Source organism: Nelumbo lutea, chromosome 4, assembly GCF_056320005.1.
Source record: "Nelumbo lutea isolate HS-2025 chromosome 4, American lotus-T2T, whole genome shotgun sequence".
NCBI lineage: Eukaryota > Viridiplantae > Streptophyta > Magnoliopsida > Proteales > Nelumbonaceae > Nelumbo > Nelumbo lutea.
The window spans coordinates 62,888,299-62,912,736 of NC_142687.1; the positions used below are offsets into that span (position 1 = coordinate 62,888,299).

The 24,438-nt window shown below is 37.5% G+C and overlaps 1 protein-coding gene and 1 pseudogene across 2 annotated transcripts in view; one reads left to right on the forward strand and one right to left on the reverse strand.

Annotated features, from left to right (window-relative positions):
- Nucleotides 1-21,856, reverse strand: part of LOC148860850 (uncharacterized) — a 40,432-nt pseudogene extending 18,576 nt beyond the window's left edge.
- Nucleotides 21,857-23,389: 1,533 nt separating this feature from the next.
- PGSIP6 (plant glycogenin-like starch initiation protein 6) overlaps nucleotides 23,390-24,438 on the forward strand; it is a 30,453-nt gene continuing 29,404 nt past the window's right edge. The window contains exon 1 of one of the 2 annotated variants that reach the window (XM_088985734.1): nucleotides 23,390-24,236. In XM_088985734.1, the coding sequence (XP_088841860.1) occupies nucleotides 23,997-24,236 (240 nt within the window). In that variant the 5' untranslated portion in view covers nucleotides 23,390-23,996. The remainder of the gene's footprint in view (nucleotides 24,237-24,438) is intronic. The other variant, XM_088985735.1, reaches the window with a different exon arrangement.

Sequence of the window (24,438 nt, forward strand, 5' to 3'; positions counted from 1 at the left end):
GCATGGTTGTGCTGGTTGCAATTTGGGTTGGCCACATTGGGTTTGGTTGGTGCTCTGTTGTAACAGATTTTATTGGGTGGATTGTCTTAAGATGCCAAGATTGATCGCAGTTTATAGTTTGGCACTAATAGTGTAATGTGCTATCTGTTAAGATTTTCGAAGACTTTCATGCATATGAAATTGTAAGTGCTATGAATATTTGTGGCTATGAAATATGAAAACTTATGTTTTGATCTTTAGAAGTGTAGGAGAGTTCATTTGGCACAAGGACGTTTGCGCAGCCAGAGTGGATTATCTTGAATATGTTCCTATAGATTTTGTTTGACACTTATAAGTCTGAGTGAGTGGATTTAGCTTATCTATGGAGATATGAATGGTTCGTCTATGTTAAAATATTGACTTCAGGGGTAATACGCTTGGTCCTTGTTGGTTGAAGTGATTTATGTCAAGTATTCTCTTTGAGTTTTTTTACGTAGTTTAAATGGGTTTGTTTGGATTGGTCGTTGTTTATTGGCTTTGTTTTGATTTGAGTAGGTCAAGTTTCACTTTTTTATTCTGTTGATTGATTTCCTAGCTTCTCTAAATATGTTGGTTTTGTTTAACTTAGAATTGTGAGATTATTTGGCCTATGCTATAAGTTATAATGGGTTTGTTTAAGTGAGAATAGTGTTATTATAGTTGTAACAAGCTCTGTTCTTGTGGGTTAAATTGAATAAGTCAAGTTTCTCCTTTGATTTGTTTTAGATTGTTTAGATTGATCTACGTTTATTGGTTTTATTTTCTTGTGAGTAGGTTTGGTTTTATTTTATAAAGGAGTTAAGTTGATTACCTACTTTAATATAGGTATGTCGGGTTCGTTTCTATTTGTAAGGGGTGTTTATTGTGCTAATAATCTTTATTAGAGGGTATAGATTTGATTGATAGTTGATTGGTTCACCATGTCTTGGTTAGTTTTGGATAATGAGTAGTTGCTTCAACCTAGGTTTGCCTAGACTTAGTTTCATGGGATTTGGAAGAATGGGTTTGACTAACCCTAGTTACATTCGATCTCCACTTGATGGTTTTTGTTGAGTGGGATTCATTTGCACAAGGATTGGATGGTTAGAAAGTGAATAATCTAAAATTGTTTGTATCTTCTTTTGGCTAGGTTGACTTTACTTTAGCTTTGACTTGAGAGATTAGGTTAGTTTGGATAGTCTTGGATTGATTTCAGCTATGGTTTTATTTGTTAGTATCCTTCTACCAAGGTATCGATGGCTTTGGTTGGATTCTTTCTATAAAGTGGATTATTTCTTCCTAGGCATCTGATATATTGGTCGTGGAATGATAGATTTGACTGACATTGCTTGATTGTGTTGTCTCCAATTTGGGTTGGCCACATTGGGTTTGGTTAGTGCTCTGTTGTAAGGATTCTATAGGGTGGATTGTTTTAAGATGCTAAGAGTGATCGCAGTTTATAGTTTGGCACTAATAGTGTAATGTGTTATTCGTTAGGGTTTTCAAAGACTTTTCTGAATATGAATTTGTAGGTACTATGAATATTTGTGGCTATGAAATATGAAAACTTCTTTTTTTATCTTTAGAAGTATAAGTGAATTCGTTTGGCACAAGGACATTTACGTAGCCAGAGTTGGTTAGCTTGAATCCATTCCTATATGTTTTGTTTGGCACTTATAAACTGAGTGAGTGGATTTAGCTTATTTAGGGAGATATGAAGTGTTCGTCTATGTTAATATATTGATTTTAGTGGTGCTATATGCTTGGTTCTTGTTGGTTGAAGTGATTTATGTCAAGTTTTCTCCCCGAGTTTTCTTACGTTGTTTAAATGGGTTTGTTTGGATTGTTTGTTGTTTATTGGCTTTGTTTTGATTTGAGTTTGTTAGCTTTCAATTTTTTATGGAGTTGAGTTGATTTCACAGGTTCTCTAAAAATGTTGGTTTTGTTTAACTTGAAACTATGAGAATATTCAACTTGTGGTATAAGTTATAATGGGTTTGTTTAAGTGAGAATAGTGTGATTAGAGTTGCCATAAGCTCTGTTCTTTTATTGGTTTTATTGTTGTCATAAGCATTGTATCAATAGCTTTGGTTGGAATTTTTAAGTAAAGTATATTATTCCTTCCTATTCATATGTCATATTGATTATGGAATGATAGATTTGGTTGGCATTGCATGGTTGTGTTGGTTCCAATATGGGTTGGCCACGTTGGGTTTGCTTAGTGCTCTATTGTAACGGTTTCTATTTGGTAGATTGTTTTTAGATGCTGAGAGTGGTCGTAGTTTATTATTTGGCACTATAGGTGAGTTCGTTTTACAAATGGACATTTATGCAGCCAGAGTTTATTAGATTCAATATGTTCCTATAGGTTTTGTTTGGCACTTATAAGTCTGAGTGAGTGGATTTAGCTTATCTTGAGAGATATGAAGAGTCTATTTCAGTTAAAATATTGACTTTAGTGGTGTACTACACTTGGTTCATCTCAGTTAAATGGGTTTATTTGGATTGGTCATTGTTTATTGGCTACATTTTGATTTGATTAGGTTAGGTTTCCCTTTCAAATGGACTTGAGGTGGTTTCCTAGCTTATCTAAATTATTTGGTTTTGTTTAATTTAGAATTGTGAGATTATCCGGCCTATGGTATAAGTTATTATGGGTTTGTTTATTTAAGAAATGTGTGGTTAGATTTGTAATATGCTCTGTTCTTGTGGGTTAAATTGGTTAAGCGATGTTTCTCCATTGAGTTGTTTTAGATTGTTTAAGACAGGACTATTTGGATTGATCTACGTTTATTGGTGTTATTTTCCTATGAGTAGGTTTGCTTTTATTTTTGAAAGGAGTTGAATTGATTTCCTACCATATCAAGGTATGTTGGGTTTGTTTCTATTAGTAAGGGGAGTTTATTGTTCTAGTAAGTTTTGTTAGTGGGTATAGATTTGATTGATGGTCAAATGGTTTGCCACTATTTGGTTAGTTTTGGATAATGTGTAGTTGCTTCTACCTAGGTTTGGCAATGCTTAGTTTCATGGGATTTGGAAGAATGGGTTTCATTAACCTTAGCTATATTCAATCTCTATCAGATGGTTTTATCTATGTTTAGTAAGATTCATTTGCATTAGGATTGGATGGTTAGAAAGTAAATAATCAAAAATTGTCCGCATCTTGTTTCGGCTGCATTGACTTTAGTTTAGATTTGACTTGATAGATTAGGTTGGTTTAGATAGTCTTGGATTATTTGAATTTATTTCAGCTACAATTTTATTGGATGGCATCCTTCTAGGAATGTATCAATTGCTTTGGATGGAATTTTTAAATAAAGTATATTATTTCTTCCTAGTCGTTTGTTATATCAATTATGGAATGATAGATTCGGCCGACATTGCATGGTTGTGTTGGTTCCAATTTGAATTGGCCACATTGGGTTTGGTTAGTGCTCTGTTGTATTGGATTCTATTTGGTGGATTGTTTTGAGATGCTGAGAGTGGTCGTAGTTTATTATTTGGCACTAATAGTGTAATGAGTTACCCATTGAGGTTTTTGAAGACTTTTCTGCATATGAAATTGTAAGTGTAATAATTATTTTTGGCTATGAAATACAAAAACTTCTTTTTTGAACTTTTGAAGTATAGGTTAGTTCGTTTTGCAAATGGACGTTTACGTAGCCAGAGTTGATTAGCTTGAATTTGTTTCTATAAATTGTGTTTGGCACTTATAAGTCTGAATGAGTGGTTTTAGCTTATCTAGGGAGATATGAAGTGTTCGTCTAAGTTAAAATATTGACCTTAGGGTGTAACACACTTGGTTTTTTTTTTTTTGGTTGAAGTAATTTATGTCAAGTTTTTTCTCCGAGATTTTTCACGTTGTCTAAATGGGTTTCTTTGGATTGGTCATTGTTTATTGGCTTTGTTTTGATTTAATTAGGTCAGGTTTCAATTTTTGAGGGAGTTGTGTTGATTTCCAAGCTTCTCTAAATATGTTGGTTTTGTTTAACTTAGAATTATGAGATTATTCGGTCCGTGGTATAAGCTATAATGGGTTTGTTTAAGTGAGAATTGTGTGGTTAGAGTTGTAATAAGCTCTGTTCTTGTGGGTTAAATTGATTAATTCAGGTTTCTATAAGGGACTGTTTGGATGGATCTACATTTATTGGTTTTATTTTCCTGTGAGTAGGTCTGGTTTTATTTTATAAAGGAGTTGAGTTGATTTCAAAATTTATCTAGGTATGTCGGGTTCATTTTTGTAAGTAAGGAGTTTATTGTGCTAAGAATCTCTATTAGTGGGTATAGATTTTATTGATGGTTGATTGGTTCGCTACCGCTTGATTAGTTTTGGATAATATGTAGTTGCTTCCACCTAGGTTTGGCTAGACTTAGTTTCACAGGATTTGGAAGAATGGGTTTCATTAATCTTACCTATATTCGATCATTACCAGATGGTTTTATCTATGTATAGTAAGATTCATTTGCATTAGGATTGAATGGTTAGAAAGTGAGTAATCGAAAATTGTTCGCATCTTGTTTTGACTGCATTGACTTTAGTTTAGCTTTGACTTGATAGATTAGGTTGGTTTGGATAGTCTTGGATTGTTTGAATTGATTTCAGCTACAGTTTTCTTTGATGGCATCATTCTAGCAATGTATCAATAGCTTTGGATAGAACTTTTAAATAAAGTATATTATTTCTTCCTAGTCGTCTGTTATATTGGCTATGGAATGATAGGTTCGGCCAACATTGCGTGATTGTGTTAGTTCCAATTTGGGTTGGCTACATTAGGTTTGGTTGGTTCTCTGTTGTAACGGATTCTATTTGATGGATTGTTTCGAGATGCTAAGAGTGGTCATAATTTATTGTTTGGCACTAATAGTGTAATGTGTTACTCGTTGGGGTTTTCAAAAACTTCTCTACATATGAAATTGTAAGTGCTACGAATATTTGTGGCTATGAAATACAAAAACTTCTTTTTTGAACTTTTGAAGTATAGGTGAGTTCGTTTTGCAAATGGACGTTTACGCAGCCAGAGTTGATTAGCTTGAGTCTGTTCCTATAGGTTTTATTTGGCACTTATATGTCTGAGTGAGTGGATTTAGCTTATCTTGAGAGATATGAAAAGTTCAAATCAGTTAAAATATTGACTTTAAGGGTGTAATACACTTGGTTTGTCTTAGTTAAATGGTTTTTTTTTGGATTGGTTAATGTTTATTGGCTACGTTTTGATTTGAGTAGGTCAGGTTTCCTTCTCAGATGGAGTTGAGTTGATTTCCTAGCTTCTCCAAATAATTTGGTTTTGTTTAACATAGCATTGTGAGATTATCTAGCCTATGGTATAAGTTATTATGGGTTTGTTTAAGTGAGAATTGTGTGGTTAGATTTGTAATAAGCTCTATTCTTGTGGGTTAAATTACTTAAGCGAAGTTTTTCCATTGAATTGTTTTAGATTGTTTAGACGGTCGTTTATTGGTGTTATTTTCCTATGAGTAGGTTTGCTTTTATTTTTGAAAGGAGTTGAGTTGATTTTCAACTATATCAAGGTATGTTGGGTTCGTTTCTATTAGTCAGGGGAGTTTATTGTTCTAATATGTTTTGTTAGTGGGCATAGATTTAATTGATGGTTAACCGGTTCGCCACTATTTGGTTAGTTTTGGATAATGTGTAGTTGCTTCTACCTAGGTTTGGCAAGGCTCAGTTTCATGAGATTTTGAAGAATGAGTTTCAGTAACTTTAGTTATATTTGATCTCTACCAGATGGTTTTATGTATGTTTAGTAAAATTCATTTGCATCAGGATTGGATGGTTAAAAAGTGAATAATCAAAAATTGTCTGTTTCTTGTTCCGGCTGCATTGACTTTAGTTTAGATTTGACTTGATAGATTAGGTTGGTTTGGATAGTATTGGATTGTTTGAATTGATTTAAGCTACAGTTTTCTTTCATGGCTTCCTTCTTGTGGGTTAAATTGAATAGTGTGGTTAGAGTTGTAATAAGCTCTGTTCTTGTGGGTTACATTGGTTAAGTCAAGTTTCTCCTTTGAATTGTTTTAGATTGTATAATCGGGACTGTTTGGATTGATCTACATTTATTGGTTTTATTTTCTTGTGAGTAGGTTTGATTTTATTTTATAACGGAGTTGAGTTGATTTCAAAATTTATCTAGGTATGCCGAGTTCATTTCTATTAATAATGGGAGTTTATTGTGGTAAGAAGCTATATTAGTACGTATAGATTTTATTGATGGTTGATTGGTTCGTTACAGCTTGGTTAGTTTTGGATAATATGTAATTGCTTCTACCTAGGTTTGGCTAGACTCAGTTTCACGGGATTTGGAAGAATAGGTTTCATTAACCTTAGCTATATTCGATCTCTACCAGATGGTATTATCTATGTTTAGTTGGACTCATTTGCATCTGGATTTGATCATTAGAAAGTGAGTAATCTAAAATTGTCTGCATCTTGTTTCAGCTGGGTTGACTTTAGTTAAGCTTTGACTTGATAGATTAGGTCAGTTTGGATAGTATTGGATTATTTGGATTGATTTTAACTACGGTTTTCTTTGTTGGCATCCTTTAGCAAATATCGATAGCTTTGGTTATATTTTTTTACAAAAAGTGGATTATTTCATCCTAAGCATCTCTTATATCGTTATACAGTGATAGATTCGGCCGACATTCCAATGTTGTTTTGGTTCCAATTTGGGTTGGCCATGTTGGGTTTGGTTAGTGCTCTGTTGTAATGGATTCTATTGGGTGAATTATTTTAAGATGTTGATAAAAACCCACTAGACGACCCGCTCAAGGAACTCTTGAATCAAGTTGTTATGTGCACCCAGAAACTAGAAAACAAATTGTAGTTGATCATATTAGAACCTTAAGGAAACTAAGACCTTAAATAATCAAATTTTGAAGATGCCACAAAGGTTGATCACTCCCTTGATAAGTCAAGATATTGTATTATGCCAAAACACAAAAATGCAAAGCTAAGCTTGCTGAAAATATCTCTATATCATTGATTGATTTTTGTTGTACATAGTTGTAGCATTTATATAGGCATGTAAACATCATTATCTTATAAGGAAACTCCTAACTAATGAGGATCCCTTTAGTTTAGGAAACAAATCTGCCTTCAAATAAGAATCCTTTAAAAGACTATAACTAATGACAATTAAGCATAGAAAAGTCAAAGTAAAACAAAACATGCCCATCAATACATCTTAGCATGCGGATTGGGCCTTTTCTTATTATGTCCATGCATCAAGTCTATCAATACATCTTAACATGCAAATTGGGCATTTTCTTATCATGTCCATGCGCCTTAGTCTTATGTCATTGATTCCAAACTTTGATTTTCAAGATCTAAGCCTTGTACATCGTTTTGCACATAAAGATAGGTGATTATCCTTAGTGGAGTTTTGGGAACTTTTAGAACAGTTTTAGAATCTTCTAAAATAGTCTCTTTGTCATGCACTTCCATGATTAAGCCTTGTAAAGCCTCTTTCATCCTCTTTGTCATTGCCCTAGTCATTGGACTACTGATTCCTTGCAAAGGATCTTGAGAATATTTGAGAATATTAGCTTGAGCCATTTGGCTAGCACCTCGATCTCCATTATTCCCTCCCTCCTCGAAAGAATTCGTCCTCGAATCACCTACATCAAACAAAAATAAACCAGCAACATTAAAAAGGCCAATTATTCCTTCCCTCATCGAAAGTCGCACTAACATTACCATAGTTGCTTGGCAAATCTAGCTTGTAGGCATTATCATTGATTCTTTCTAAGACTTGAAAAGGTCCATCTCCTTTATGTAGCAATTTTGATTTCCTTTGTGTGGGAAACCTCTCCTTACACATGTACACCCAAACCTAATCTCCAGGTTCAAAAACAACCTTCAAATGCCCCTTATTAGCTTGCTTAGCATATTGCTCACTCTTCCTTTCAATGTTAGCCCAAACCTTGGCATGTAAATCCTTCACAAAAGCTGCCTTTTTCTTACCATCAAAATTAGCATGTTCATTAGTAGAATGAACAGACCTTTTATATGCAAACTCAATATGTGGCAAACACTTCTCCCATTGGTTTAAGTTCTTTTGAATGATAGCACGCAATAAAGTAGTGTGTCCTATTAACTACATCAGTTTGACCATCCGTTTGAGGATGTGCAACAGTAAAAACAAGAGTTTAGCATACAATTGATGCTCTCTTATCACACTACAAGTGTTTCACATGTTCATCCAAATTTTTGCTATAAACTAAAATATCATCAAAATAAATTATCACAAATTTCCCTATGAAAGTATACAAGACATGATTCATTAACCTCATTAATATACTAGGTACATTAGTTAAACCAAAAGGCATTACTAACCACTCATACAATCCATATTTAGTTTTAAATATTGTCTTCCATTCATCTCCCTTTTACATGCAAATTTGATAATAGTCATTCTTTAAATCAATTTTAGAAAACAAACAAGAGCCATGCAATTCATCAAGCATATCATCTAATCTAGGGATAGGATGTCAATACTTAGCTGTTATTTTGTTAATGGCTCGGCAGTCCACACACATACGCTAGGTTCCATTTTTCTTTGGGACTAAGACGACAGGAACCAAACATGGGCTAAGACTCTCCCTTACAAAACTCTTTTGCACCAATTCATCCACTTTCCTTTGTATCTCCTTTGTTTCCTCGAGATTAGTTCTATAAGCAAGTCGATTTGGTATGGAAAAACCAGGTATGAAGTATATTTGATGCACAATACCTCTTAAGGGAGGTAATCCATGGGGAATCTCCTTGGGAAATAGGTCGTCAAACTCCTGCAATAAAGACACAACAACACTAGGCAAAGAGGGGTTTGAGTCATTAGTAGAAAAGTAAACATTCTTGTACATAAGTACATGTAGTTGTTGCCTTGCAATCATGACACTCTTAACCTAATTTTTTTCACTCATTCCCTTGCTTTTCTCTCCTTTTTGTACACTTTTCTCCCCAACTTTCATCTCGGCCTCACTCTTTCCACTTGCACTTTTCCTCTCGGTCTCACTTGCTCTCTTTGCTTTTGCTTATTCACTTTCTTTCTTTTTCTTTTCCTCTTGCTCACATTTTTGTTCTTCTCTCATTTTGCACTCTCTTGCTATCCTAATCTGATCTTCATAATCTTGCAAAAGGTTTGACAGGGGTTAGTACAATAATTTAGTTATTCATTACAAAATAATAACGGTTTTTATACCCATCATGTGTAACCTTCCTATCAAACTGCCATGGTTGGCCAAGCAAATATATGACTAACATGCATTGGTGCCACATCACATAGAACCTCATCATCATACTTTCCAATTGAAAAGGAAACCAGAACTTGCTTCGTTACCCTCACTTTTCCATATTCATTTAGCCATTGCAATTTGTATGGTTTAGGATGCTTTATGGTATGCAAATTCAGTTTATCTACCAACAATGTACTAGCAACATTAGTACAACTTCCACTATCAATAATCATAATACATACCTTATCCTTCACATGGCATCTTGTGTGAAAAATATGCTCACATTGCTCTTCATTACCATCATCCTTAGGTTGTATACTTAGGGCTCTCCTTGTATCAAGTTGTTATGCGCACCCAGAAATTAGAAAACAAGTTGTAGTTGATCAGATTAAAAATTTAAGGAAACTAAGACCTTAAATAATCCAATTTTGAAGATGCCACAAATGTTGATCACTCCCTTGATAAGTCAAGATATTGTATTATGCCAAGAACACAAAAATGCAAAGCAAAGTTTGCTGAAAATACCTCTATATCATTGATTGATTTTCATTTTACATAGTTGTGGCCTTTATATAGGATGTAAACATCATTATCTTATAAGGAAACTCCTAACTAATGAGGATCCCTTTAGTTTATGAAACAAAAATGCCTTGAAATAGGAATCCTGTAAAAGACTACAACTAATGACAACTAAGCATAGAAAAGTCAAAGTAAAACAAAAAAAGACAAAACATGCCCATCAATACATCTTAGCATGTGGATTATGCCTTTTCTTATCATGTCCATGCACCAAGTCCATCAATACATCTTAGCATGTAGATTGGGCATTTTCTTATCATGTCCATGCGCCTTGGTCTTATGTCATGGATTCCAAGCTTTGTTCTTTAAGATCTAAGCCTTGTACATCCTTTTGCACATAAAGATAGGTGATTATCATTGGTGAATCTTTGGGAACTTTTAGAACAGTTTTAGAATTTTCTAAAACAGCCTCTTTGTCATGCACTTCCATGGTTAAGCCTTGTAAAGCCTCTTTCATCCTCTTTGGCCTTGCCCTAATCATTGGACCACCGATTCCTTGCAAAGGATCTTGAGAATATTTGGGAATCTTAGCTTAAGCCATTTGGCCAGCACCTCAATCTCCATTAGATGCTGGGAGTGATTGCAATTTATAATTTGGCACTAATATTGTAATGTGTTATCGGTAAGTGTTTTCAAAGACTTTTTTGAATATGTAATTGTAAGTGCTATGAATATTTGTGGCTATGAAATATGAAAACATCTTTTTTGATCTTTAGAAGTATAGGTGAGTTCGTTTGGCACAAGGATGTTTACGTAGCCAAAGTGGATTAGCATGAATCTATTCCTATAGGTTCTGTTTGAAGGGATGAGAGATCCATCGTATGGATGGCCGAATCCTGAAGGAAGATTTGGCGAAATTTCAAAAATTTCTCTCCCATTTGGAAATCGCATTCTCTATTTTACAAAACTACATTTTTGATGACCAATCTCAAACCAAAGTAGACCTGATCTGAAACTAAAAGGGATGAATGGGATATACCTAATACAAAGTAGTAGTAACTCCCAATGTAGGTGTTCACACACAAGGAAAAAACCAAAACCCACTTCCACTAAAGATGACACAATGTGTGGTGAAGCAAGAAACATTTAGACGAGACTATTAGGATTGATTTATGTTTATTGGTTTTATTTTCCTGTGAGTAGGTCTGGTTTATTTTATAAAGGAGTTAAGTTGATTTCCTAATTTATCTAGGTATGTCGTGTTCGTTTCTATTAGTAAGGGGAGTTTATTTAGCTAATAATCTTTGTTGGCGGGTATAGATTTGATTGGTGGTTGATTGGTTCACCACAGCTTGGTTAGATTTGGATAATGTGTAGTTGCATCTACCTGGGTTTGTTTGGTCATAGTTTCATGGGATTTTGGAAGAATGAGTTTGATTAACCTTAGCTATATTCGATCTCCACCATATGGTTTTATCTATGTTGAGTTGGATTCATTTGCATCAGGATTGGATGGTTAGAAAGTGAAAAATCTACAATTGTCCGCATCTTGTTTCGTCTTGGTTGACTTTAGTTTAGCTTTGACTTGATAGATTAGGTTGGTTTGGATAGTTTTAGATTGTTTGGATTGATTTCAGCTATGGTTTTTTTTCATGGAATCCTTCTTTTCTGATCTAAGTATAGGTGAGTTCATTTGGCACAAAGACATTTTCGCAGCCAAAGGGGATTTTCTTGAATTTGTTCTTATAGGTTATGTTTATCACGTATAAGTCTGAGTGAGTGGATTTAGCTTATGTAGAGAGATATGAATGGTTCGTCTAAGTTAAAATTGTGACTTTAGGGGTGTAATATGCTTGGTTATTATTGGTTGATCTTATTTATGTCAAGTTTTCTCTCTGACTTTTGTTACGTTGTTTGGATTGGTCATTGTTTATTCGCTTTGTTTTGATTTGAGTAGGTCAGGTTTCACTTTTTGATAGAGTTGAGTTGATTTCCCATCTTCTCTAAATACGTTGGTTTTGTTGAACTTAGAATTGAGAGATTATCCAGCCTGCAGTATGTGTTATAATGGGTTTGTTTAAGTAAGACTAGTGTGATTAGAGTTATAATAAGCTCTATTTTTGTTGGTTAAAGTGATTAAGTCAATTTTCTTTTTTGAATTGTTTTAGATTGTTTAGACGATACTATTTGGATTGATCTACGTTTATTGGTTTTATTTTCCTATGAGTAGGTATGGTTTTATTTTATAAAGGGTTGAGTTGATTTCCAACTATATCTAGGTATGTCGGGTTCATTTCTAATAATAAGGGGAGTTTATTGTGCTAGAAGCTTTGTTAGTACGTATAGATTTGATTGATGGTTGATTGGTTTGCCATGGCTTCAATAGTTTTGGATAATGTGTAGTTGCTTCTACCTAGGTTTGGCTAGACTCAGTTTCACGCGATTTGGAAGAATGAGTTTGATTTGAAGGGATGGGAGATCTATCATATGGATGGACGAACCCTGCGGAAATGTTGGGCAAATTTTCAAAAATTTCTTTACTCTCATCTAGGAATCTTATTCCCAATTTAGAAAACTGCATTTTCAAGGTTCCTTCTTGTAATCAAACTGGACCAAATCTGAAATCAAGATTAAGGAGGGATATACATGATACGGAATCGATGCAAAAAGCTCCTCCCAATATAGACATTCATGCCCAAGGAGTTTACCAAATCCTCCCTCCACTGAAGATAACATAGCTTAGGATGAGACAAGATCAGCAAGTAGTTCTTCACCAAGAACTTGTGATTTTTCAACAAGAATCGAATGGGGCACAGCTTCAAAGTTGTTTCTTCTAGCAAGAAACAATATCAAGATCAAATCTTGATCAGATCCAAGAATTAGAGATCGAATAGTGTAGGGTGGCAAAAGGTAGGAGAAAAAGAATTGAAAGCAGAAACTATCAAGCTGAGTTGTCTTCTCTATGTTGTGTCTTTTTCAGGTCCGCCCTGTTCTCTATTTATATCCTTAAAGAGACAACCTCCTAATCTAATTAGGATTTTCTTGATCCAAATCTTTATTTAGATCTGAACTCTTTAATTGATAAAGATAATCCCTTATCTTATCTACAGTTCAGGATCAGTTTATTCTTAATCAAATTACGAGTCCCTTGATCCAAATCTTTATTTGGATCTGAACTCTTTAAGTGGATAGAAGTTATCCTCTTATCATTCTATGCTAATCGAAACCCAGATCCACCCTATTTAATTAATCCAATTAACCGAGTTTGTAATGGGCTTTTAGGCCCATTAAGCTTTTATGCTCACTTCCTTTTAATGGTTAGCTTGGCTCTTTTTGTATGGCATGGGACCCTAACATTGATGTACACATCAGCCACATGGGTTCTGCCTAACCTCTGTTACAAGGCCTGGCCGAATTAACTATTGAATACAGTAAACCCCTAAGTCCATCACTATGGGTTTTTAATGGGCCCAACATTTAGACTAAATGGTCTTTGGGTCCAACCATCTTATGAAGACCCAAGGACTATGGGCAGAGAAACAAGATTAGCCCATTAGGTATAACCCTCAATGGTTTTACACTTAACCCCTTGGCCCTTAATGATCAAACACTGCCCGAGAAGAGAGGACCTCTACCTCGACTGCAAGGTACAGTGTTGCACTCTCTACTCACATGGATCCCGGGAATTAAAACATTTTGCAAACAAATTGTGAAACCATAATATATAAGTATATGTCTATATAATTATATTTTGCAAAACCAAATTTCAAATACATATGAAATTCACTGCCGGCAGTTTAGGTTTCCATCAACGAGAGTGCATTTTCCCAATCATTCACTTTGTCCGACAAAGGGGCTAATCCTGTCACTATGATCACCCACTCAAATGAATTCTTGGACTGTTCCAACATACCCAGGTTTTGACCCCCTCTAAGGATCTCACTGATTAGCATATCAAAGACAGCCCAATCCAACACCTTGTGCGGTATCATAATCGAGTCTAAGGGTCAGTTGTAACATTCGAGTTTTGTTCATCTATTTCCAAGGTCCATGGCAATACCAGAATTTTGGTCCGGTTCAGGGTTTCAAGAAAAACTACACTACATGTACCTCGGGTCTCACCTTGGCAGCTGAGACAAGCCACCCCAACCAACTTGGCAGTACATCAATGTTAGCTTTGGTAAGATAAATCTCCCCAGATTTATCTAACGGTTGTGAATATTCTAAACTAACATGAGTCTCATATGTGTCCAATTTAAGGGTATTACACAGAAATACACCACAATAACATGAATAATATGTACTTTATTCATTTACAATAAATGTTATAATGTACATCATGTTGATTGAAGGTAATGGCATACACTGTCTAACAGCTCCCAGTTGCACTTAGGTCCAATTGGGTACTAGCTGAAGTCCCATACTTTCCACGTGTTTCTCAAACACTTTTTGTGTTAGTGGCTTAGTTAATGGGTCAACTACATTTTCCATTGATTCTACCTTATGAATCAGGACGTCCCCTCTTCCATTATTTGGACTACATTATCATTTTTTATCTATCCCTATAGTCTCCTCTTCTAAATCAGACCTACTCTTCTGAATCTAGATTGGATGGTTAGAAAGTGAATAATAAAAAATTGTCCACATCATGTTTCCGCTGGATTGACTTTAGTTTGAATTTCACTTGATAGATTAGGTCAATTTTGATAGTCTTAGATTATTTGGATTGATTTCAACTACAGTTTTCATTGATGGCATCTTTCTAGCTAGGTATGGATAGCTTTGGATGGACTTTTTAAACAATGTTGCTTATTTCTTCCAAGAATTTTGATATATTGGTTATGGAATGATAGATTCAACCAACATTGCATGGTTGTGTTGGTTCAATTACAGAATGATAGATTTTGATATATCATGTACAAGTTTCTTCTTTGAATTGTTTTAGATTGTTTAGACGAGGCTGTTTGGATTGATATACATTTATTTGTTTTATTTTCCTATGAGTATGCTTGGTTTTATTTTATAAAAGAGTTGAGTTAATTTCCTACTCTATCTAGGTATGACAGGTTCATTTCTGTTAATAAGGGGAGTTTATTGTGCTAGAAGTTTTGTTAGTGGGTATAGATTTGATTGATGGTTGATTGGTTTGCCATGGCTTCAATAGTTTTGGATAATATGTAGTTGCTTCTATCTAGGTTTGGCTAGATTAAGTTTCACAGAATTTGGAAGAATGGGTTTGATTAACCTTAGCTATATTTCATCTCTACCAGATGGTTTATTTTTGTTGAGTTAGATTCAATTGCATTAGGATTGGATGGTTAGAAATTGAATAATCTAAAATTGTCAGCATCATGTTTTGTTTGGGTTGACTTTAGTTTAGCTTTGACTTGATAGATTAGATCGGTTTGGATAGTCTTGGATTGTTTGGACTGATTTCAGCTATGGAATGATACCTTCTAGCAAGGTATCGATAGCTTTGGTTGTATTTTTTTAATAAAGTGGATTATTTCTTCCTAAGCTTTTGTTGTATAAGTTATCGAATGATAGATTCAACCGACATCGCAGGGTTTTGTTGGTTCCTATTTGGGTTGGCAATGTTGGGTTTGGTTAATGCTCTCTTGTAACGGATTCTATTGGGTGGATTGTTTTAAGACGCTAAGAGTTGAGTTTATAAGTCATGGTTTCCATCAAATAACTTATAAGTCACGGGATCATCCTCACTGTTTATGTCTTCCATCAAATAACTTTCTTAACCATAGTCGTAACTAACTGGAGGCTTAGAAACCCGGGTAGATCTTCTATGTTGGTTATTTTTTAGAGCTTGTGGGACATCTCCCACTACCCCTAAACTCTCCTCGTCAAAAATAATTTCCTAATGATGATTGTCCAGAATATAGTCTTCTTACAAGAAATGGGCATTCTGTTAGACAGTTTTATATGCCCTTAGTTTCAATCAAAATGATGTATTTTATGAGTTTATTGTAAATGAATAAAAGTGCATATTTGATTCATGTTCCCTTAGATGTTTCTGTGTAATACCCTTAAACTCGACACTTAATGATACTCGTGTTAGTTTAGAATGTTCACAGCCAGTGGGTCGGTCTGGGGAGACCTATCCTGACAAGGCTGACACTGTGGTGCCACCAATTCGGTTGGGGTGGCTTGTCTCAGCTGCCGGGGTGAGACCCTAGGCACTTACAGTGTAGGATTAATTGAATCTTTGAACTGAACCAGATTTCTAGTATTGCCCTAGACCTTGGAGATTGATGGGCAAAACTGGAAAATTACACCCGACCCCTAAACTCGATTATGATACTACACTAGGTGTCGGATTGGGCTGTCTTTGATGTACCAATCAGTGAAATCCTTAGCGGGGGTCAAAACCTGGGTATGTTGGGATAGTCTAAGAATTCATCTGAGTAGGTGATCATAGTGACAGGATCAACCCCTTTGTTGGACAAAGGTAATGATCGGGGATGCACTCTCACTTATGGAAACCAAGACTGTCGGCAGTCGATTTCAATCATTGAGATTTGTTTTGCAAAACATATTTTATAAGAGATATAAAAATATATAAATTATGGTTTCGAAATGAATTACAAAATATTTTAATTCCCAGGATCCATATAAGCAGAGAGTGCAACACTGTTCCTTGTAGCCGAGGGAGAGGTCCTCTCTTGTCGGGCAGTGTATGATCATTATGGGCTGAGAGGTTAAGTGTAAGATCATTGAGGATAATACCTGATGGGCTAATCTTGCATCTGCCCACAGTCCTTGGGTGTTACAAGGTGGCTTGGCCCAAGGACCACTTAGGGTAAGTGTTGGGCCCATAGAGCCCATCTAATGGGTTTCAGGGGGTGCACTGTCCATAACAGTGTATTCGGCCAGGCCTTGTAACAAAGGTTAGGCTGAACCCATGTAGCTGATGTATAGATCAATGTTTGGGTCTCACGCTATACAAGGAAGCCCAACTGGGCAGCAATTTGGAAGGCTAAATGAATACATAACCTTAAATGGGCCTTAAGCCCATTTTGAACTCGGCTAATTTGATTAGTCACTTAAGGGGTGAATTCTGAGATGGATCAGCTGATAAGATTGGGCCCACACCCTATCCACTTAGAGAGTCCAAGATCTAAATAAGATTTAGATATGGAAACTTCCTAATTAGATTATGAATTGGCTGATCTAATCTGCAGATAAGATAAGGGACTGATTTAGATTAGCAACTCCTAATGGGATTAGGAGTTGATCCCTTTAAGTCTATAAAAGGAAGAGGGGGCAACAACCTTTAGACATCATCACAAACAAGCAATAGATAATCATGTTTTTAGAGCTGAAATCACAGAAAAGAGAATTCTGTACCCTGCAAATACTCTCTTGCCGCCTCCTTCCTGCAGTCGCCGCCTACAGCAGTTCGATCTCCAGTTCTTGGGAGAAATCAAGATTGGATCTTGATTCCAATCTTTTGGAGAAAAGATTGGTGGGAGTTGTAATCACAAGCCGTCCGGGTGATTCTTGAGAATAATCAAGTTTTTTTGGAAGAACACTGTTGATTCTGCTCCACCCTACACTGCGCCATCTTCAATAGGAGCAGATTTTGGATCCTTCCTTGGGCGTGAACACCTCCATTGGGAGATACTACTTCTCTGTATCAGGTATTATCTCTCCCTACTCCTTTTGGTTCAGATCTGATTCAGTTTATGGTTCAAGAATGATCATTGAAAATATGATTTTCTAAATAGGGAATTCAATTCCCAGTTAAAGGGAGAGAAAAATTTTTTAAATTCGCCCCCTTATTCCGCAATCTTTGGGCGTCCATGTGATAGATTTCCTATCCCTTCACATTCAACTGCAAAACACATTTTGCTCCATTGGGTCATAGAATAAATAACCTGTGGAGATTTTGGGGTGGCCTATAAATAGGCAACGGTTGGTATTGGATTCCAATTTGTCAGCATTTGTTCTTTTAGCATGGGTCAGACAACCCCAAATCTTGAATTATCTTACACTTAGTTTCTTACCGGTTCATAGCTCATATGTACTCTTAGGAACGGATTTGGTTGGAACCCGGTTCAGCATGTTCGCAGTCTATGATGCATAACCTCAAAAGGATATAGGTAATTAATTATAAGCGGATGAGAAGTGAATGGACCATATCCAATAGAGTCTGATTTCTCCTCTTTGATACACCATTTAATTGTGGTGTAGTAAGAGAAGATAGTTGTGATACAATCCTGCTTTCCTTTAAGTAGTATTTGAATTCGTCGGAGAGATATTCGTCTCATCGATCTGATCCAAGGGCCTTAATCTGTCTCCCTAACTATTTCTCGACCTTTTGTCTAAACTCCTTGAAGTTTTCAAATGATTAAGACTTGTGTCTCATTAGATACACATAGTCATATCGAAAAAAATCATCGGTAAATGTTATAAAGTAAACGTGCTAGTTACGTGTCCTAACATTCATGGGACCACATACATCAGTATCTATCGAGTCTAGTGTGCATGTAGATCTTTCAAACTTACCTATAAATGGTCGTTTCGTCATCTTACCCTGAAGGCAAGGTTCACAGGTTGGAAGATCTTCTATAGTTAGAAAATTCAACGGATCATCCTTTACCAACCTTATGATACGATCTATATTAATGTGGCTAAGTCAGTAACGCCACATGCATACAGAATTAACTATATCATGAGTGCTTTTCTTGGGGATTACATCCGACGTAGTTTCAATTAAGTTTGTTTCCAGAGAAAGATGGAGAACATAGAGAACATTCTCAAGTTCTCCGTAAGTAAGGAATTTGTTATTTCGTTTAATAGTGATCACATTACTGAATAAAATAACCATCCATACACAATTTTGAAACAAAAATCAAATTTCTTCTCAAATTCGGTACATAAAGACAATATTTAAATAAAATAACTCCTTCTTTAAAATACAATTCTACAGTTCCTATGGTTGTAGCTGCAACAGTTGTAAAAGCCCCCAAGTAAAGAGTCACTTCTCCATCAATCATTCTTCTGCTTTTCTTCAAGCCCTACAATGTGTTATATGAGTAGAAGCCCTTGAGTCAATATATCAGGATCTCCAACAAATTGGTTTCTATGATAAAGGATTTGAAATTACTTTGCTTCTTGATCTCTAGATATTGAGGACAATTCCTCTTCTAGTGGCCAGTCTACTTGTAGAAGTGACAAACATTTGATGTCTTATCCTTTTGCTTTTTGGTCTTGCCAACTTTCTTCTGAGGCTTCTTCTTTGCCTTCCTCTTAATGTTGCTCGATTTACCATTTCCAACAAGCATGAAAATCATCATATCCTTCTTAATTAGTTCTTCAGCCCTCTGCAACATATTGTTGAATTTCTGAAAGCTAACTTTTAGCTTATTCATATTGTAATTCATGATAAACTAATTAAAAGAGGGTGGCAAAGAGTTAAGAACAACATCAATTTTAATGTCATTATCAAGCCCTAAATCGAGAGCCTCCAGTTCATTGATATAGCCCATCATCTTTAGACAATGGTCAAGAACCTGTTGGTTCTCAGTCATTTGAGCGGTCATAAACAATTTTATTACCTTTAATCGAGTAGAATGATTATGCTCTTCATACATTATCCTCAAATTTTCCATGATATCCTTGGACAGTTTGATCATATCAAACTGTCACTATATTGGGTTGTCTAAGGAGGCTATGAAATAATAATGAGCAAGATAATTTTTTTCCTTCCATTCTTGATACTCTTTATTCCGTGCCTTAGAAGCCCTGTCACCCGGACGTTCCGACGTAGGGTTTTTGGCTACCTTGTCCAATTTCTCGGGCGCTCCAGTGCATGGTTTTTAGTCATATTGGAGTCGCGAACTCATAGATAATACCTCCTCAAGTTGTCAATGCTCCAAGCTTGAGGTACTTGTTTCCCTTCCATAGTCTCGAGTTCATATGTGCCTTCTCCGAAGACTCGTCTCACCCAGTACAAATCCTCCTAATTTGGTTCGAGCTTACCTACACCAGGCTCAGGTACCATTACCTTACAGAGCACCAAGTCACCAACTCGAAATTGTCATCTTTTGACCTGGGCCTTATAGTACCGAGCTACCCGTTGTTGGTAGGCCGCAATCCGGATATAGGTCAGGTCGCATACTTCTTCGATCAGGTCCAAATTGGTCTGTAGCTCGTTGTCATTCACCTCTTCGTCATATGCTTTGAGCCACAACGTTGGTACTTCGATCTTTGCTAGAATCATGGCCTCCGCTCCATACATCAGGTTGAAGGGCATTTCACCGGTTGTAGTCTTGATGGTAGTCCTATAGGCCCAAAGGACACTGGGCAGCTCATCCACCCACAACCCTTTAGCTTGCACTAAGTGAGCTTTCAGTCTGCGGAGGATGGTCCTGTTCGTTACTTTGGCCTATTCGCTCACCTGCGGGTGTGCCACCGAAGTGAAGTTTTGCTGAATCCCCATCTCGCACACTAGTTATGGAACTTTATGTCTTCGAACTGGTTCTCATTGTCTGAAATCAACACCTTGGATAGTTTGAAACGACACACAATATTCTTCCATAAGAAGTTATGCATGTTTCATGCTGTAATATTCACCAATGGCTTAACTTCCACCCACTTTGTGAAGTAGTCCACCACTACGACCAAGAATTTCCTCTGCTCGATTGCCGGTGGAAATGGTCCGAGGATGTCAATCCCCCACTACACGAAAGACCACGGGCTAGTCAGGTACTTTAGATGTAGTAGGTTGATGGAGGATGTTGGCGTACCTCTAACCCTTTGTCGCATTTCTTGACGAGTTCGAGTGCGTCTACCTTCATGGTGGGCCAGTCGTAGCCCTGTCTAAGTGCTTTTTGGGCAAGTGCTCTGCCCCCCACGTGTCCTCCGCATAGTCTTTCATGGATGTCAGCTTTAAAGGTCGCAAGCAATGTAGGTAGGGGAGTGTAAAGGACCTCCTATATAGCCATCCGTCGATAAGGATGTGCCGAGCTGATTGACGCTCCACCATTTGAGTTGCATTATGTTCTATTGGTAGGGTCCCGTGGAGTAGATGATCAATGAGTAGGTCAATCCAACTCGGCTTTGCTTGCAACACGGGAGCAACCTCTTTTACCTCCTCGAGAATGCTGGGCCGTTGCTTGCCAAGATTGCTGGTAGGGTCCCATTGCATCACGTTCTGCTTGACAAACTTACTTCTTGAGCGAGGTGACTTGCTTCTTCTCAATGATTTGCTCTTCTTTCTTTTGTGCTTGCCATTGCTTGTTCCTTCTTTTTCTCTTTTCCTCTTCTTGCCCTGCTAGCTTTCTGATTTTTGGCCAAGCTCTAGGGCTGTTCACGGGTCGGGTTGGGTTGGTTCATTGCGGTTTTTCCAACTGACCCAACTTGGTCAGGTTACCTCACATGGAAACCGAAACCGACCCAATGTTAAGTAAAACCGACCTGGTCGGTTTGAGTCAGGTTGGGTCGGTTTGGATCGGTTTCGATTCTAAGTTCATCCCTGTGAAAAAATCTTGCTAATTTTAAAAATAGTCATAAATTGAACATCATTCCAACCATCTCCTATGATAAAATTTAAATGAAAAGTTAATCACAAAAGTTGTTCATTAATCACTATTCACTAATCCAAAGTTTCTTGCAACCATTCAAAAACTAGGTGCCCTAATGGGCTTTGGAACTTCATGTTTGAACTAGGAACTAAGTCGTTCGGTTTGGACCGGTTTCGGTTTTCACACAAGAAAACTAAAACTGACCTGAATCATCGGTTTAGGAATTTGCACAACCCAAAACCGACCCGTGCTGATGAAAACCTGACCGACTCAGGTTGGGTCGGTCCGAGTTGGTCAGTTTGGTCGGGTTGGACCTTCTTATGAACAACCCTACCAAGCTCTTCTTCTGTGCTCATGAACCTCTTTGGCAATGCTAAGAACTCCATGATGTTCTTCGGGCGATTTACTTTGATGTACCATCTGAACTCCTTGTGTGTAACTTCTTTTCGCATTGTGGTCAGGCACACTACTGCGTCAAGATCGGGTATCTGCAAGCACATTTCATTGAAATGCTTGATGTAGCTCTGAATTGACTCATTTTCCATTTACACCATGTTAAGAAGGCTCTCTTGTGACTTTGAGCACTTTTTACTAGTGATGAAATGGGTTGTGAACATATCCATGAATTGTACCCAACTTTTGGTCGAGCATAGTGCGATGCTCTTGTACCAAGTTCAAGCTAGTCCATTGAAAGTGGTGGAGAAAGCTACGCACATGCACGCTTCGTCTGTTCTGGCGAGATGCATTTGAGATTGGAACGCGTCTACATGGTCGTTGGGGTTGAAACTTCTGTTGTACTTTTCCAATGGGGGTACCTTAAAGTCCTTTGGCATCGGGGTTGCTAGTAGCTCGGGTGATAGGGGAGGGCCGACTCAACAAGGCAATAGCGGTTACGCAGTTACTGAGCTCACTTCCTCCCTTTCCCTACTTCGTTCTAGCAGGCGACTGCTCCTTGCTGGCAAGTTGTTCTTGGCGGAAGACCAGCGAATCTTACGATGTCCCCACTGCTGCTTCTTTGCTGGCTCCACGTTGGTGCTATTAACTTCTGTGTTATCGGGTACTTTGATTTTGGTCCGCTCTTGCTCCCGAACACTATTGTGAGGTGGACTAGGGTTCTTTCTTCCTGGTCGCGAGACTGGTGTTGGTTGTTGTTGGGTGCCAAGGGGTCTCGTCTTGAGCCCGCACCTCGGGCCCAAGCTGGCGATCATCGAGTCGTGACTCATGATTCTCAAGCCGTGAATGTTGCTGCTGACATTTCCTTTCATGCTGGCTAACCTCGGGCCTATCTTTCAAGTTCCCCCTTTGAGAAACTAGAGGGGTGTGTTGGTCATCGGTCCTACCCCGAGGTGGGGTCCGACCCCTAGGAGGGACTGGTACCTGTAAGTTTCTCTCACCTCGATGGAGAGATCGACGAATACTATGATGAGGCTGCTAGTTTTGGATATGATTCTGGTATTGACCTAGTTGCTGGTTCGACTGTAGTGGTGGATACTATTGCTGGTACTACTGATAGAAATAGTACTGTTGGAACTGATGCATATGTTGCATCTGAATTTGAATGGATTTGACACTCTAAACTAGATCATTAAACTGGTGACGCTTGGCAGCGGGACGTTTATCTACTGACCCGTTTGCTACATTGACATGGTGGGGACCCTCGAGGCAGTGAGGGGGATGGTGAATTGTCTAATAGCCATAGTAGGGGCTTGAGGGAGTGATGTTGAGTGGTCCTACCCCCTAATGAGGCTCACATCGATGGTGCCAATTGATGGTGCGTGATCTGGAAGCTCCTAGCTAGAAGATTACTTGGATACTAGTCACATAGCGAGCTGGACTAAACTGCAAGACAAAGGATCATAGAACCCAAGGTGGCCTGAGTCTTGGGGGTTGACGCCCTTATATAGCTAGGCTACTGTGGGTCTAGCGAAATGCTTCCGAAATTCTTAGCCCGTGACGTAGGAATCCCTTCCGCTTTGGAAGGAGGGTAATGTATCAGCTGGCAAGTCTTACCGTTTCTCCTCGATTCGGGCAGGGTAAGGATAAGGCCTATAATTTTGTGGTGTGATCTTGAGAAGTTTAGAGACAACTGGCAAGTTTCTAGGTTCGGTTATATGCCACTTCGACGCACGTGGGTACCGAAGTGCTCCAGCTCCGAAGTGACCGAGCACCCGAGGTCCCTTGATCTGCTGATGTGGCACCACACATTGATTTACCATGTGGCTGGCAGGCCGCATCCACATGTCCTTTACTTATTTGGTTAGGCCAAATCACCCCTTATCATCACCCATTATGATTGCCTTTGTCAAGACCCCCCCGTAGGTCATTTACCCTAAGAAAATACATAAACATTAAGGCTACAGTAAGTCAATTTCGCAAACCCTAAGACTTTTATCCTCTTTTATATCTTTAATTTCTTAACAATAACCAGCAAAAAAACAACAAAATTCTTAACAAAGAAACGCCAGAGCAAGATTTTAGTCTTTGACGAGGGAGACTGGATTGCAGGCTTGACGCGGACTAGGGTTTACGATAAAAGCTTTGAGTTCTGAGTCTCTCTTTTGTTTTTGTTTTCATGGATTGCTTGCAGCAAAAAGGTTCATTTTATTAATTTCCGATTCAAAAAGTTGATTTGCCGGGGTGGATCTTCTGTTTATTGTCCAATTTGAATTTCAATACTCCGCAAGGATGAGATCGAGATTCCATAATCCTCGTTATCTGGTGGTTCTGTTTGTGTTGTTTCTATTCGGACTCACAGATCGAGTTTTGGGGTCTCAGAAGGAGGCTTACGCTACTCTTCTTTACGGAGATGAGTTTCTCCTTGGCGTTCGGGTTCTCGGGAAATCGATTCGCGACACTAGAACTACCAAAGATATGGTTGTTCTTGTTTCCGATGGTGTGTCGGATTATGCTAAGAAGCTCCTTAAGGTATGATGAATTCCCCTTTACGAAACGGAAAAAAAGATATAGGTCAAGGAATTGCAGTTTTTGTGATAAGTTTATTTCTTCAACTGCATGTGTAAATGATCTTTTCCTTTGCACTATTTTGTGGGTTTACATATACTTGAAGCAGGTTTTGATTCTCTAGTTGTATATTTGTATTTATATAACTTTCTAAGTGGAATGAATT